General features: G+C 40.2%; 2 protein-coding genes across 2 annotated transcripts; both read right to left on the bottom strand.

Annotated features, from left to right (window-relative positions):
- Positions 1 to 11051: 11051 nt before the first annotated feature.
- Positions 11052 to 14331, bottom strand: LOC140861983 (uncharacterized). Its single transcript, XM_073264983.1, has 3 exons — positions 12075 to 14331; positions 11814 to 11968; positions 11052 to 11504 (listed from the first exon to the last, which is right to left on the bottom strand). Exons 1-3 carry the CDS (start codon positions 14329 to 14331, stop codon positions 11052 to 11054), a joined length of 2865 nt encoding a protein of 954 aa, XP_073121084.1.
- Positions 14332 to 14439: 108 nt separating this feature from the next.
- LOC140861982 (uncharacterized) lies at positions 14440 to 15719 on the bottom strand. Its single transcript, XM_073264982.1, has 2 exons — positions 15407 to 15719; positions 14440 to 15362 (listed from the first exon to the last, which is right to left on the bottom strand). The coding sequence occupies exons 1-2, from the start codon at positions 15717 to 15719 to the stop codon at positions 14440 to 14442; spliced, it is 1236 nt and encodes a 411-aa protein (XP_073121083.1).
- Positions 15720 to 17348: the final 1629 nt, after the last annotated feature.

Raw genomic sequence — 17348 nt, 5'->3', positions numbered from 1 at the left:
TTGAGAGAGAGGAGGGTTTCGATTTTCTGTCTCAAAAATTATGAGCTGTTGTGTCTAATTTCTGTACTGCAATAACTTATTTATAATGCAGGCCACTAACACCTTAGGGCCCATTAGTCATAAGTTGAGGCCCGACAAGCAAAGCCCGCTCGTTCAAAAATTAATATAAAATTCATCGTGACTCCGATTGATAAACCGATTTTACCAATGTGCACAGAAACCATTTCTGCACATTTTAAAGTCAAAATAAATTTTCCTGAATCCGAATTCAGTGGTTTCCTAAAATGTCCATCCCTATGTCATTTTAGGAAATCCTACTCCCTTACTCTTATTTAAGAAGTCCAACTCCTTAGTTCATTAAATTTAACTCTTTAAATTTAACTATCTCAACGGGGATTAAAACTCCATTACACTGTGTGACCCTCAATGGTTCAGGGATACAGCTAGCCGTGGGCTCACAACTCCTTGTGACTCGGAACAACACTTTCCGACTTGCCCAACGAATCATGGTAAAGCGCCTAGCAACATCGCCCCATGATTCCCTAGGTATCACTGATAGTGCCTACAAGAACCAGTAGATTTTGGTTAGCGTACAGTACGGTCCCTTCATCCATATATCCCGATCGAATCAACAACCATTGGTATATCGAGAGTCGCTCAAGATTCGATAATTATGCAATGCATCTTGAAGATCAAATTAGTGACATCGCATGTGCTACTAAGAAACCATTTCTTAAATCACATCAAGTACTCTGGCCAGAGATTTGTCACACTAATATCTCCTCAGATCGCATAGGATATCCACACTCGCAAGTATGTGGTGAATCCTTGACAACAATGCATTGACTCCTATATGTGTCGTAACTGTACCCAATCTCGACACCTGATGACCCCCATAGAGTCGGTAAACGAGTCAAAGCACAGCACTAGCATATAGAGTCTCCATGATGTTTCAAGTCGTAAGGACTAATGGTGTACAACCAAAACCGCGGACTTTATCCACTCGATAAGTGATAACCACTTGGAAAGTCCGGATAGGGTAGTTCGATTATTCATCCTATGAATATCCATTTGCATGCTTCGAACATCTCCATGTTCCCTACCAATGAAACGTGGTACTCCGCATCGCAAATGCTAGTCTCAAACTCGAGCGATCCTTATCCTTATTATCGGACGGCTCAATCGACTAGGAACGGTTTTTAGAATATACAGTGACTATAAGATGTATTTCATGATAGACATCTCCATGTTCTACCACATCTTACATACACTATAGTATATTCAAGGTCTTTATCAAAACAACAATAGTATATCACAATATAACAATATGAAGTAATATAAAGTCATTGCCATAAAAGTGTAAATAATATTAAACAAAAGATTGTTTATACAAAGAGTCATCAAAGCCCATAGCCACACAGTTGGCTCACTGGGCACCCACTCTTACAAAAAAAATTTAGGCACATGTGCTAGAATCTGTTCGAAGAAACATAGATTCTAAGAAGATTCGAATGAAGAACAAATAGCAGAAGTATATAGAGGATCAGAATAACATTGCACCTGAGAATGAGACTTACAGGTAACATATTTATGTTGTTTTAACCTGTTTATGTTGTAGGTGCAAGAGATATATGATAGCTGAAAGCTGTGTTATATTTTAACCTCTGTATCAGAAAAGAGAATTTGTGAATTGAGTTGAAGAATGAAACTATTGCTTCGATGAAATAAAATTGAACATGATGTTGTTCATATGTGAAATATTTGGTTACGATGCATGATAGATGATGAGACTGTAACCAAGTACTGATTAGTGATAGTTTCAGATTATTGAATCACTTGATTTTGTGATTTAACCAATCAGTATGCTTTATGCTTTACGAAGTACATGTTTACCTGAATATCTGAGTTTCTTGGAAGCATGTATTCCGTGAAAATGAAGTAGAATTGGTTCTTGATCAAAACTCGAGTTATTGAGGAGAAGTATGAATAGTCTGATCAAATGAGAACTGAAATAGAATTGATTAATAGAAGAAACGATTGAATTAGATCAATAAGAACATGATGTGCATATGAATATGATGATAGTGATGGAATCTTGAATTAAGATTCTGTGATTTCGGTTTGATATATGATGTTTGATTACAAAAATATTTCGAAATCAGTATATTCGATGCACTAGATATGTTCAAGATCTAAATCATCATTGATAGGTATGCCAATGAATAGAGATTAAAGATATGTTCCAGTAAGATTTTTGACTTTAGTTTAAGTTGTGAACTGGAATTCAATAGAGAATTGATGAATTGATGAATTTATGAATTACCGACTTGATGAGATTATGAACTGAATATTGATCTTGAGGTTTAGAAGATAGATGATGATATGAAAATCAGTTACAGATGAGTCTTTTTTTTTTATTATGCTGAATCGACTACATCAATTGGACATATAATTCTTGAAATGTTTGATTTCGAGTGGCTCTCCTTGTTTTGTTCATAGAGCCTGAGTGATTTACTCATTCTGAGTTATGTGATGCAAGTGAGTTGTTTTCACTTTGCAGAGTTTGTTATCCAGAAGATTTGATTTTTGGATGACCTTGATTGAAGGATTTTCTCAATCTTGATTTATTTCTTTTGATTTTGAGAATTATTGATCCTTTGATGATATTTCAGTGTATTTTAAGATTGTTGGCTCGTAACTGATAGAAGAATTTGAATATGATCCATGATTCTTGGGTTAGATGATATGAATTGTCGGTATTTGGAGATAGAAATGAGAAATGAAATAGGCATCCGATGAATTAATTCCAGATTTCTGTGTATTCTGGTTTGAATATTCAGACGAATATATCATCAATCGGAATGATTTTCGAGTGAAAGTAAGCCAGAACTGTGCAGAAGATGAAAGAAACACAAAAAGTAAACTGAAGTAATGAGAATTTAGTAAAGAATGCTAGATTGAGATATGAATTGAAGCCTTAGATCAGCATGAATGAATTCTATTATGATTGATTATTTGATTGTGCCTGATATTTCCGAAAAGAGATATCAGAATTTGAAGAATTGCACAACAATGAATTTAAGATTCATCAAATAATTGTTTTATCAGAAGATAAGCAAATAGAAGTAATAGAATTAGTACGTTTTCGAAGTTAAACGTACAGAGAATTTCTGAAGAGGTTGAAAATCATTGACTAGATTAGTTCAGTGATAGTTTAGAAACTCCAGAAATTGAAATGAGATTATGATTTGAAAGAATATTTTGCGAAACTACTATGATGAAACAGTATAGATGAGGTAAACAGGTGGTAGTTATGAACAGATTTATTGATATTATTGTATACGATGATCTGTCTGTATGATCAAATCACTAAATTGTGATTAGATTCGTTGCAATAAGAACAATAAGCCACGAAATAATGTTTCAGATTGAAATATTGGGTTTACTATTAAATTGTAATACAGATGATCCGAAGACTTTGAGTACTTTTTGAGGTAAAGGTACAGTTTATTATCCTTGAATTGGAAGAATAGTCAGAGAAGATGAATCAAATTTCGAGAATGAACTTCACTTGATATGGTACAGATTATCAACAGCTCTGAATACTTTGAAATCTGTGAATACAGCATAGTATTCTATGATTAATGAATAGTCCGAATAGACTAATCAGAATTTTAAAATACGCTGTATGAGATGTGAATAACAGTTATCTATTCAGATCTGTGAAGAAGATAGAGATATGATGAAAGTACAGGAATGATTAAAATCTATTGTCAGGATTAAGACTTTAGATTTATTCGACAGAATGTGGCATCGATTGATTGACTGATGTTCTGAGAGTTAGTTATATGTGATTGCATTATACCATTCTTCGATTGATGGATTATCTGAGTTGATTTTCCAGATGTTGAGAATATTCTCAGAACTTTAATACCTGATTCGGTATTACTTGACTTGATGTGTCGCCACTTGATGATTATAATTCCTGTAACAGCTATTGAGCCGATTTTGAGATAATGCTATAAGGATATGATGAAAGAAAATCCGATTTCTTTGTGTTGAAATGATACTACTGAAGTATATGACATCAGATCAGACATGATTTGTCGATATCAGATCAGATTTGATTTAAGACACACAAAGATGATGAATATGAATCTGTTCGAAGTGAGAACATAGAAGAAGAAACAGAATTAGTAATTGAATGATAGATATAACTTTGAAGCTGAAACTGATTAGTTAAGCGGAAAAGTTATTCTTGAAATATCATTTAATTCAGAATTGAGAAAGAGCAGAGGTTAATTTACAGATTCAGAATATGAAGTTGAATACTGATCTTGAAGCGATGAATAGAATGACAGTATAGACTTGATATATCTTCTATGCAGAGCATAGAATGATATAGAAAAAGAAACAAGTCGTCACTGAAACTAAATTTCACTGAATGAGATGTCGGACAGAATTGATGATTTTATTAAATGAATTATTCTTTCCAATTTGATATGAAGGATCAGATTGTTCCACGTATTTAGTATACGGAAGTGTCAGTTAGATTCTTCCATGTACTTTAATCAGATGAGTTAGATATTGAAAAGATTCTGAGTTAAGTCGATTATTCGACAGATCCTTGATTTGGGAAAAAGACATCTCAGAAAGATTTCTTTTCAATTATTTAAAGTACAACTGAATAGATATCGAATACAAGAGACTAGAAGCAGATTCGAAGAAAGAATCTGATAAGAGATGAAGAGATGAGATACAAATTTCAGAGCTATATGATTGAAGTGATAACTTCAGATAATTATTCAGTCTATTAGATTGAATACTTTGATTGAATGTGATTTCGAGGACGCAATCATTTCTTAGAGGGGAGGAATTGTAAGGCCCGAAAATATTAAATTATTAATTATGAGATTTGAGAATTAAATTCCATATTATGGGCTAATATTGATTTGAGAAGTTATGGAAATGATAGATTTAATTTCCGAGCCGAAAATATTTAATTTGAGAATTTACGGATTTTGAGAATTAAATTCTGAGAATTCTTAAATTAAAAGAATAAATATTCGATTTGAATATTTATGGAATTTAAGATTAAATTCCATGTTTCGGGAATTAAAGAAGATTGATTTTGACAATGAAACCCGATCAGAGACTGATTTGAAAACATCAAAATTTGAAGGGCTAAAATGCAAAAGGCCGGGATTATTTAATTAATCCAAATTTATTTAATTTTAATTCGAGTATATTTAATTTGGGAATATTTAGAGTTTCGATTTTAATTCTAATATTCTTAAATTATTTTGGATTGAAATTGAATTAAAACGAAGGCCGAGGACTGAATTGCAATTAATGAAGACTTGAGGGACTAAATTTCAAATATGCAATACATATACGATTTTACCTTAAGTATATCAGATTTGATACGTGTGAATTTATGGAGAAGTATGAAAACAGATCAAAGGAGAGCCGAGAGCCAAGAGTTCTTCCTTTTTCTTTAGATTTCGATTTGTTCAAATCGCCGTAACTTTTGATCCGCTCGTCCGATTGCAATTCTGAAAGATGTTCTGGAATCCTTGCAACAAGGCCTTCGATTTGATGTAAGTATTTAATCATCTTGGCATGTTTTGAACAACAAAATTTGGTAGAGATCAGTACTTTGGTATATGATCATTTTTTTGATGTGTTGTATCCTTTATTTTCGAAACCGAATCGAATATGGATTAAGGAATGAACTTGTTATGATGTTCAGCTTGTATTTGATATACTTAGCTGCTGTTATGAGGATTAGAATGATGTATTCATGATTTGGAATGGACGTATGAATTGGATTAAAGTTAAATAAGTTAGATTCGAATTCGATATTTCGTCGGTTACCGATTTTTAATCGCTACGCCGTCGATTCGTGTTTTTGGATCGTTTTGATAGCCTATGACTGAGATAAGACATTGTTTGAAATGTTATCGATGATATAGCATTTTTATTTCTCAGTTTTAGATAAGTTTCGAAGGCTAACGACTCACGACTCCGAGTTGTACCAAATAAGAAGAAGTTGAAGTTTGAAATAATTTTGAATGAAGTTAGATTGATGATTTTGAACTGAAATTGGAATGATTGTATAGAATGAAGATTTATATGAATGCTGTGATTCTATGTTTCAGATTTGAAGCGTTCAAAACAGAAGAAATACGAAGGTATAATGACGACATCGAGAGTCAGGAATTTTGAAACTCAAGAACGATTCTTCTTGAGTTGTTCCGCCAAAATCACATACGTATTTATTGCTTTGATTTTATTTTGATATTGTCGATCCATCCCAGGTAGTGGACCTTTGATTTTGAGTCGATATGATTTTGATACGATGATGATATGAATTGATTCGATGCCAAGGTCGGAGGGTGACCTTATTTTCTAGCCCAGAATGGCTACGATAGATGGATATCCATGTCAAGATCGGATACGAATCTTGATGACAACGATGATATATGAATCAATTCTTAATCGAGATATGTGTTATTTACTCTATTGTTGAGTCGTTTACGATTAGAGTTGATATGATTATTTAACGCTTTATATATGTTGCTTATACTGAGAATGTTTTCTCACCGGAGTTTATCCGGCTGTTGTTTTTTTTTTTTGTATGTGTACATGGCAACAGATGGGGCAGAAGCTGGTCTGAGATGACATTGACAGCTTGGGAGCGAGACTTAGCACGTGAGGACTCGGGTTATAGCTGAACGAATATGTATTAGATAGCATCAAACTTGATATGAACTTATAGACTTGAAGCTCACATGGAGTCGTTGTGTAGCTTGCTTGATTACTGTCTATTATGTTATTCGAATTGATGTATTCAACGCATGTTTTGATGCTAGAGACTTCGTATATGAGTATATGCTAGTTTATAGATGTATTTCCATGTTTTAAATTTTATTGAAGTGTTTAGAATTAATTTTGACAGTACTAGATCAAGAGCAGATTTCTATTTTTCGAACAGAGTTGCGCAGGATCGATCCTGCGAATTGGTAGGATCGATCCTGGCACAATGGGATTCTGGACAAAAACTTTGATTAAGGTCCAGGATCGATCCTGGGAGTTCACAGGATCGATCCTGACCAAGATTAAAAAAAAAAAAAAATTTTTTTTGCTCTTGGTTTATTACTCTTAATTGTTTGATTAATTGTTTAATTAATCATTAGTTGCCCTAAGACAAAATTAGCAACCTGAAATCCCCACAGGTTACAACCTCTTCGAGGTGTCTAGTTGTATATTAAGTTCTTGAAACATGAAGTCAAGATGTACATATAATAATTTGGGAATTTATGGATTTTTCAGACTTGCTGTCAAGAGGAACTAGGGATTTGAGATATGTCTTCATGCGATATGTAAGAATTGTTTGGGTACTTAGAGACCATCTAATCCAATAAGTGGATAATAGCTCGTGGTATATTTTGACTTGAAGTGTAAATATGGATTTCTTAGTCGTTGTATCTGGGATAGAAAAGTGGATAAATCTGTTGGGAAATTTTAATCATCCTTAGAAGCGTTGCGAGTTATAGTAACTAATAAGGGGTTTGAGCATAGTCCAAGAGCATTAAGCGTAGCATTGCAAATAAGTGGCGTAGACCTTTAGAATCTCAAATTGGATATTAAGTTGTTCTTGAAGATATCATTGTTCCGTAATATTAACGATTTGGGAATATAAGGAAATTAACTTGTTTTGTCGGTCCTTATGCGATTGTTGAGGAGAAAGGTAATTTGTTTTATCATTTGGGCATGCCGTAGAGATTTGTTGTGGAAGTATGGGTCAGACCCATTTTGTATCTGAGGGCAGTTGAGGTAGAATTGTATAGTTTCCTTTAGCCTTTTTATTTAGAAAATTTTAGTGTTTAGTTGTTAAGTATTTTGTAGACTTGTGACTTTCATAAGAGCTCAAGTTCTAGATCATATGAGTTAAGTTTAATTGATAAATAGACGTTAAGTGTAGTTTCGTTGTTAGAAAGTTTTTAAGTTATGAATAAGATTGATATAAATTCTTTAATGGGTATACATGAACTTTAATGCTTAAAATTACGATTCAGGATTTAAGGTTATCAAACTAAGACAAATATCAGATATTTTAGGAGTTTAGGTGACGAATTAAAACTCTTACGGCCACATGGGAACAGTGATTAGAAATTTCTCTTAGGCTACAACAGTTGGAGATGAATAGGAGTTTGCAAATTTATTTTGCAGTAAGAGTTAGTCTGGTTCATGATGATACAGATATCAGTAAGCATCAGAGTGCGCAGCGAAAGCTGACTTGGACCAACTCAGGTAGGTGCTAAGTTGTAAAACTTAGTGTTGATCTGGTCTAAGGTATTCGAACCTAGTTAGTAAGTCCTGAATTTCGAGGACGAAATTCCATTTAAGGGGAGAAGGAATTGTGACGCCTAAAATCCAATCTACTAAATCGCGTGCATTAATTTAATAAATATTAGGATTTTTATTTTTAGTTTAATTGATTTAAATTCTTTATCTGGATTATGTGCTATTAAAATATTTTATTATTTCTTCAAATGATTTTATTTTACTAATTATTTAATTAATATTTTTAATTGTTTAAGTTTATATGTCTAAATGATTTTATTGTGCAATTAATTTGTGTTAATATTTTAAAGGTTTAGGTTTTGCTTATTAAAATTATTTTTGATTTTTAATGGTTTAGTTTATTCATTTAAATGATTTTAATTGTTTAGCTTATTTGGTTAAATATGTTCGAGTGTCCAATTTATTTATTTTAAATAGCCTAAGTTTAACGGTTAGTTATTTTAAATTATTTTAACTGTCTAGTTTGTTTAAATTATTTTAAATCGCTCTGCGCGGTATTTAAATATTTTACTCATTGTCGTGACATCAGAATATTTAGAGTGTTTAATTCCTGGATTTTTCTAGCTTGTACATTTTATCAGTGCAATTAAATATTTAGAACCAAAGTTGCCGATTTCGGTGTAGCATTTTTTTTTAAAAAAGAAAGTGTGTGACTTTTTTCTCTATCACTCACACACTCAAACTCCTATGGATACACCTATACATACACTTAGACTCAAGGCCTAATACATAACCCTAATCCCTAATTTTTACTCACAACACACGCACACTCCTATGCTAAATGTAAGACCCAGAAGTTAATTATCTGGTAATTTGGCATAATTAGAATTATTATTGAGATGCTAAATTAAAATAATTATTTATGCCAAATAAATTAGTAAGTTTATTAAAAATATGTATTTTTGAATATCGAGATTTAAACGATATAAAATACATATTAGAGCTAAAATAATACACGAGAGTTGAAATATCTGGACTGTGTCAAGTTGCCCAAATAATAATTAAATAAGGCAAACACATATCCTCATATACATACATACATCACACGCTTAAATAATAAGAAAGATAAAAGGGAAGAGAAGCCCAACCCCCAAACCCGTTCATTCCCGTCACCAACCAGCTGCGGTATTTCGGCGATAACTTCTTCGTTCGGAGTCCAAAATTCGATTCATTTGTTGGGTTTTCTTCCTTACATCCGTGGCTTCGATTGAAGCTAAGAATCGATGATTTTGGTCCAGGTTTAGGCACGAATAGAGCCTTGTTCAGAATCTGGTTGAGCTGCTATTTTCTGCTGCGATTCTTCGAGTAAGTAAGCTTCGATCTTGGTGATTTTTAGACCATATTTCTGCTATGTTTCATAGCTTAGAATTAGCTGAACCTTCCCCTGTTCGTTTGCCCCTTTTTCCAGCCATTTTCCGGTGAGTTTTCCGGCGAGTTCGAAGGTTGCTACGGTCCAGCTAGTTTAGTTCAAGTTGTGACATTTTAAACTCATTTCCAGCCTTTAGCTTGAGTTTCCAGGTTGTTTGATTGAGCTATAGTGGGCTGCCCGGATTTGGGAATTTACCCGTTTGAATTTAATTCATTCTCGTTGATTATATCGCATTGTTTTGATATATTATGGAATATAAATTTTGTTGTAGGACAAAACTTTGGGAATTAGAGTTGAGGACCTTCGTTTGAATTGGTATAGGTATGTTACGGTTGGTAACATACAACGGTAAAAATATAAATATTGTTTTGCCGATATTATGTTGATTACGTGAACTATATGGATTATGTGAATGTAAATGCCTCGTTGTTTATATGTTAAATTATTTGATATATTTTGTGGCATTTAGAATAGGGCATGATATTCACTACATCACACGTTGAGCCCTATCATTCTTGTTACCCGTTATCATGTTGTATTGTACTCTGGGCACACGTATTGTTATTTCGAGAATCAGCTGGTGGCTTTTTATGCCTAGTATCCCTGAGACCGGAATTATGATTGTCTATTCCTTGATGCATTTTCTGTGTGATATGCAATTGGAATCTTGACATCGTATGTTGTTCGTTATTGTGCCAATCTGTTGTATCGTTATCAGCTGTATGGAGGCCGAGTTGTGGGTGTTTGATTTCACACAGCACGACATACCTCGCATACTTGGCAGGGCGGTTTAGTTACATGACGATGTAGCTCCCCTGTGTTCTAGCTCGAGCATTGTTCCAGTTGTTATCGTACCGTTTGTTGGCTCCTGTTATCCCGTTTACTTTGAGCCCAGTTCATGCATTGCATACTACATTTTATAATGTGTTTATGCATAGTTTATATGTTTTGTTGTTTTTTTTTTGTTGTTTTTTTTTTTTTAAAAAAAAACACCGCCGGGAGCGGGGGGTTAGGCAGACCCCTACCTGTATATAAACATAAAAAAGCGATACAAATAAAACCTAACGGAGGAGGGGGACTAGGCCAAAACCTCCCCAAAAGGCTATACAAAGGTAATAAGAACATCAGAACAGCTAGGGTATCGAAATATACAACCAAAGCATCCCTAGGAAATAAGTATAAACAAATAACATCAAAGATAGCTAACTAAATCACCGTCAGCAGGCATCCTGAGCAGCAAAAGCTAGAAGAGAGCCACAGCTCGGCCCAGCAAAATCAAAAACGGACACTGAGGCTCAAAGAGTGGCTGGTATCAGCCTGTGCAGTAAAACCTAGAGGAGATCCACAAATCCAGGCCAGCAAAATCAAATCCGACACTAAAGCGCGAAAAGAGGCTGGCACCATCCAGAGCTGAACAACAGATCAAAGCTATGCAAGAAATATGCCAAAAGTCATGATCAGCTGGGAAGTCACTATACAAAGGCCGCGAGGAAAAAGAGGAGCGACCGCAAACCAGCAGACCCAGAGCAAAAAAGCAGGAGAATGGCGAAGGAAACTCAAGCCATAACCTAACTCCCAAGAAGACTGGAAATCCAAAAAGCGAGGGGCACGAGAGACCGCCCACAAAACATCCAAACAACAGCAAGAACCAGGCAAGGGGAAGCACAGAGAACGCCTGATGATCCATCACCCTGAAGAAAGCAAAGCAAGCGACAGGGGAACAGACTAACTCCAAAAACTCCGGAAAAGGGCCGGAGAGCTGTACCTGCAAAGAAAAATAAATAGCTACATATATCTAAATCTAGGATGATCTAGACCAAAAAGGAGAGCAAACAAAGAAAAAGAAAGCCCAAGAGAAACGGCTATAAGCGAGTGTGAGGCTCTAAGAAAACCTAGATCTAAGGTAAGGAAGCCCGGAAGAGTCAGAACGGGCCAACGCAGCGATGAGAGTGGTTAAAGAAACACCAATCTCCAATAAACACTGCCTATGATCATGAGCCTGCCGCGCCAACGCATCCGCAACCGAATTCCCTTCCCGATAGATATGCGAGAAATGAACCGGCCTATTCCGCACCAAAACACGCGTCCTCGAAACAATATGGTCCAAATCCCAACGGCACCTCCGAGATCTAAGAATCTGAATAGCAATCTGGGAATCAGTTTCAATCCAAAGGGGAAAAAGGCTAAGGTCAGAACAGAGAAGAATACCCCTCCAAATCGCCCAGAGTTCTGCACGGACATTGGACCCCAAACCAATGAACTCACTAAAAAACGCCAAGACCCTACCAGAAGAATCCCGGACAACCCCCCCCCACAGACGACTCACCCGGGTTACCTCTCGAGCTCCCATCCACATTGAGCTTGAAGGACCCAGGTGGAGGCCTCAACCAACGGACGATCGCAGTCTTGTGAATCCGTTGGAGGCCGACCAAGATGCCCATCTTCCTAGCAGCCTGCAAAGCCCCCAGCCAAAGACGGGGCTTGATAACAGTTGCGGAATGAGCAAGTCTCAAATAAGACAAAATTTGGAACTTAACCTTCTCCGCAGAGTAGGGTAAGTGACGGTGCTTAGTATCATTGCGTGCAGTCCATAGGAACCAAAGCACGACAAAAGGAATGAATTCCCTCACATTACCCCCCGGAGACCACTCGCGACCCCTTTTCCAAGCACTGAGAAACAGACTGAAGTTCTCAGTGGCAGGGATGCGAACTCTAAAGATAGCCCCAAAGAAATGCCACACAGAGCGGGCGATGGGACCGTCGATGAAAATGTGAGTAAATGTCTCCGACATCTCACAGCACTGGCACTTGGACACAAGGGAGAAGCCCCGGTGCTGGAGCACCTCATCCACAGGCAACCACCGATGCCAAAACCTCCACAGAAAGAAGGACATGGTGGGCCTCATCCAGCGACCCCAACAGGGAGTAAAGATATCCGAGACCGAGCCTCTCGGTCTGACCTGCTCCCAAGCAGATCTCACAGAAAAGGCACCATCGGTGCTGTGGATCCAGATAGTCGCATCCGGTTCATCCACCAAAACAGGAATCTGAACGATCTCCTCCGCCACCGAGGGAGCGACGACAGCGCAAATGAGATCAAAATCCCAGTCTCCCTCCAAAAGGAAGCTGAAAACACGCACACACCGATCCCCTCTGACATTACACCTGCTCGACAAAGGGGCATCACCCAACCAAGTATCATCCCAAAAAGAGACATCCCCAAGACCAATCCTCCACCGAATACCAGGCTCCGCACGAGGTCTAATCTGGAGCAAGCGCCTCCAAGTGGGGGAAATGGCTCCACGAGAAGGAGCACAAATAGGGCTGACAGTCCGGCAATACTTCCTCGAAAGGAATCTCGCCCAGAGAGAGGAACCCTGCCGGAATCTGAACCACAGCTTCATGGAAAAGCTATCAACAATGTCCTTGAGCCTGCAAAAACCCAGGCCTCCTTCTTCCACAGGGAGACAGGCGCGAGACCAGCGGGCCCAGTGCCACTTCTTTTCTAAGGGTCTGGAGCCCCAAAGAAAAGCATTGAAAATACGCTCCAATTTCTCCAAAACAGCCAAAGGAGGCTGGATCACCTGGCAGAGATAGATCGGGATCGAAAGGAGCACACTGCGGATCAGCGTCATCCTACTCCCAGGAGCAAGGGAACGGGACTCCCAGCCCTCCAGCTTTTTTCGGACCGACTGCAGAAGAGGCTCAAAGAGAGAGCACTTGCGGTTCCCACGGAAAAGCGGAGCTCCAAGGTATTTCAAGGGCAGCTGCCCCTCCGCAAATCCAGTGATTTGCAGCAAACGGGAGCGGCGACGAGCGGTCCAGCCCGGAGGAAAGATCATAGCACTCTTGGCCACATTAACGAGCTGGCCCGAGCAATTTTCATAGTGAGCCAGAAAATCTTTGAGACGCTGAAGACCACGGGATCCCCCATTGGCAAAAATAATGACATCGTCAGCATAGGCCAAATGGGAAATCGGCAAATCACACCCAGACCGATACCTCAAATCAGCATGCTGGAGGAACAACCGGTCCAAGCCACGGGACATATACTCCGCTCCAAGAATAAAGAGGAGGGGAGACAAAGGGTCACCCTGTCTCAGGCCTCTCGAGGAAGCAAAAAAACCAGCAGGGGTACCATTGACATTAACCGAGAACTTGCAAAAAGAAATGCAAGCCCTCACCATTCTCACAACCTGCTCCGAAAAACCAAACCTTCGGAGGACATCCAGAAGAAAAGACCATTGGACTCTATCATAGGCCTTAGCCATGTCCAATTTCAGAATGACATTACCACCACGGGCAGGGAGATTAAGACTGTGAGTGAGCTCATGCGCGAGAAGGATATTGTCAGCAATAATCCGCCCCGGCACAAAGCCACTCTGACTCTGAGAAACAAGTCTCCCCACCACCGACCGCAGACGAGAGTATAAAAGCTTCGAGATAATCTTGTTGGAAACATTACACAAGCTGATGGGACGGAAGTCCGTCCAAGCTTGCGCACCCTCGACTTTGGGAATCAAAGTGATCGTGGTGGCAGTGAAGCCCTGGGGCATAAGAGAGCCCCGAAAGAAATCAAGGACAGCGTCCATGACATCATGCTGCACAAAATCCCAGCAGCTCTGAAAGAAAACCGAAGAAAACCCATCGGGGCCCGCCACACTATCCCGAGGGATGGAAAAGACGACAGCACGTACCTCCTACAAGGAAGGTGCGGCGGCAAAGCTATGGTTCTCCTCCTCCGAAATCTCCGAGGAGAAGCCAGAAAAATCCGGAAGATCCAGGACAAAAGGATCTCCAGTGAGGAGGCGCTCAAAATAGGCAGCCCCAGACTGCTTGATGAGACCAGGAGAGGTGAGGCAATTACCATCCTCCCAAATACGAAAGATCTTATTAACCACATTCTTCTTCTTCACCATGTTGTGGAAAAGCTTCGTATTCCTCTCCCCGTCCTCAAGCCAATTACAAGCAGCTTTCTGCTTCCAAAAATCCGCTTCCATAGCGGTGACTCTAGACAGCTCCTCATTGCATCTGGACAAGAGGGTCCAGCTATGCTCAGAGGGATCCGCTTCACAGGCAGCCTCAGCCAGTCTAACCGACCTCTCCGCCTCAGCGATCTTATCAAAAAGGTTCCCAAAAACATCCCGGTTCCACCACTTGAGGTGGCCCTTCAACCGTTTCAGCTTGGCAAAGAGCCTGGGCATGCCTTGCAAAGAGCAGGGCATGTTCCAGTTCAGCCTGACGGTTTGAAGGAACCCCGGGTGCCGAGTCCACATGCTCTGGAACCGAAACGAGCTCGGCCCCCGAGCAAAGACAGGAGCAGACACCAAAAGAGGACAATGATCCGAAACCGTGCGACTGAGGTGTTCAACCCTGATAGAGTTGAAATGGTCACCCCAATCCACAGAAACAAAAACTCTGTCAAGACGCTTCCAAATAGACTTATTCGTCCAGGTGAACGAAGAGCCCTCAAAACCAGCGTCAACCAGCGCAAACTCCAAAACAAAATGATTAAACTCGTCCATGGGGAGCTGCCTCCCACCAGAAGAGCCAAGACACTCGGAGGCATCCCTCACGACATTAAAATCCCCCCGACAAGCCAAGGACCACCAACAGGCTTGACCTGCAGCAAAGAAGCCCATAAGTCGCGTCGTAAAGTGTAGTCACACTTGGCATACACGAAAGAGCAAAAAACATGGGTCGGCAAAAAGGGAGCCGCCACGCGAAGATGGAGGAACTGAGCGTGATCAAGGACACACTCCGCCTTCACATCGTCCGCCAAAAAAACCCAAATATGACCAGAGACATTCGACAGAACTCTCTGGAAACCAAGGCGACGGGTCATGAAGCGCTGGTCAAGTGCAATCATTGGCTCCAAGATAGCCAAGATCTTGACACGCTTCTCTTTCACCAAGGCATGAAGCCTCTCCTGGGACTCAGAGCTCCTGAGTCCCCTGATGTTCCAAATTAGGCACTGCATTTGGAATGGGTGGAGTAAGGCCCCGTATTCTTTCTAGACTCCTGGCGAGTCTGCTGTCGCTTCGTGTCAGAACGAAGCGTTCTCTTAGAGGGTGAGACAGAGAAATCAAAATCCTCATCATATCTCCCAAAATCTCTCCCATCACACGATTCAGTCCCACAGAAGGAACTTGAGTCGTCCTCACTGACAAACTCAGTGATCGGATCAACGTCCTGACAATAAGTACCCTGCTGAGAGACAAGCCCCTCAAAGGACGGGGCGGAGGACTCCACAGGAGTCCCAGGAAGCGAGGGGATGGAGTGGCTACTGTGATTCAGAGTTCAGGTATCAGTAGCCTCCAAGGAAGGCACAGGAACAGCTTGCGGAAAACCAAGATCCATCTCACCGACCCCTGAAGAAGCACCAACCTCTTCCTCCACCTGACGAGCCCAAGAAAGGGCCAAGCCGAGGTCAGGTCCCTCGTGGGGAGCGACAACTGACTGCGGGGCGGGAGCACCAGCATCACCTCCCATCGTAGCATCACTACACCCAGAAGCAAGGTCCTTAACAACATCTCCATCCACAGGGAGATCTGGACTCTGCTCAGCAGACTCAAAAGGAGCCTCAGTCCTCAACTCAGAGCGACAAAGATCAGGCTCCTCGGGTAAAGACTCAAGAACTTGGAAGAAATTTTGAGTACGCGGGGCAGCCTGAGGAGGTGGCCGCCGCCGCTGGTTACGTCTTCTCTTTTTTGTGGTCCAAGTGCCCGCACCAGGGGCAAAAGGAGCAGGGCCACCCGGGGTCACAGGTCAACGATTTTGACTGGGTTGACCACGAGTTGACCAGCTGAGTTGACACAGTGAGTACGAACGTATGACTCGTCCGAGTTGACTCTCGAGTCACCGGTCGGAGTACCACCGAGGGCCGGCGAGGTGGTGGAGAACACGAATTTGGGGTCTATGTGTGCAGACTCGGGCATTTGAGGGGTAGGAAATGAGTGACTCGGTGCGTGACTCACCAGAAAACCTTGGAATTGGGCGTTTATCATCGACGGCGAGGATCCAGAAATTGAAGGCATGGAAAGGAGCGTAGGGGATAATGCAATCTTCGGCTGAGAAGGATTGAAAAAAGGTTGAGGCACGGTTGAGTAATTGGGGAAGAAGACCATCGGAGCTAGGGTTTCCGACCCACGATCAATAGATCCAATTTGCAGCTCCGATGACGAAGGAATAGGAAACGGGCCTGGGTGCATCTGGAACGAAATTTGATGAGGATTCCATATCGGGGTTTGATTTGAACAATAGACGCCTGAGCTCGTCGGAAACTGGGAAACAAATAACGGGCTTGACTTGATCGTTGGTTGCGGGCATTCAGAAGCAGATTCCGACAAGCACAGGGAAGAAGGAGGAACGGGGGAGGTCGGAAAATGATCAGGAGGAAAAGGCGCTTCAAATGCATGGATGGGAGTGCCGGAAAAATGGCTGGCCGTGAAACTGGTCGGAGAAGGTGACGGATCCGTGACTTCAGGTGACGATTTGGCCGGCCAAATGACGTCCGATTGGCCTGATATTTTGAGCGTAGCTTCGTCTCGACGAGGTGCTTTTTATATTATGTATTATGTTAGAGTCATTTTTATATTCTCCGGGGAGA

The sequence above is a fragment of the Henckelia pumila genome, chromosome 4 (assembly GCF_033568475.1).
Source record: "Henckelia pumila isolate YLH828 chromosome 4, ASM3356847v2, whole genome shotgun sequence".
Classification (NCBI taxonomy): domain Eukaryota; kingdom Viridiplantae; phylum Streptophyta; class Magnoliopsida; order Lamiales; family Gesneriaceae; genus Henckelia; species Henckelia pumila.
This window is presented reverse-complemented; position numbering and strand designations above follow the sequence as displayed.

Bases quoted from the DNA above. Each gene is read 5' to 3' on its own strand.
- LOC140861983 (XM_073264983.1), bottom strand. From the start codon at position 14,331: ATGGACGCTGTCCTTGATTTCTTTCGGGGCTCTCTTATGCCCCAGGGC. The intron at 11,969-12,074 runs GTAACCCGGGTG...ATGTCCGTGCAG, and splicing joins TGTGGATGGGAGCTCGAGAG to AACTCTGGGCGATTTGGAGG. The intron at 11,505-11,813 runs GTGCGGAATAGG...TTTTCTTTGCAG, and splicing joins TTTCGAGGACGCGTGTTTTG to GTACAGCTCTCCGGCCCTTT.
- LOC140861982 (XM_073264982.1), bottom strand. From the start codon at position 15,719: ATGCAGTGCCTAATTTGGAACATCAGGGGACTCAGGAGCTCTGAGTCC. The intron at 15,363-15,406 runs GTGACTACACTT...TCTTTGCTGCAG, and splicing joins CTCTTTCGTGTATGCCAAGT to GTCAAGCCTGTTGGTGGTCC.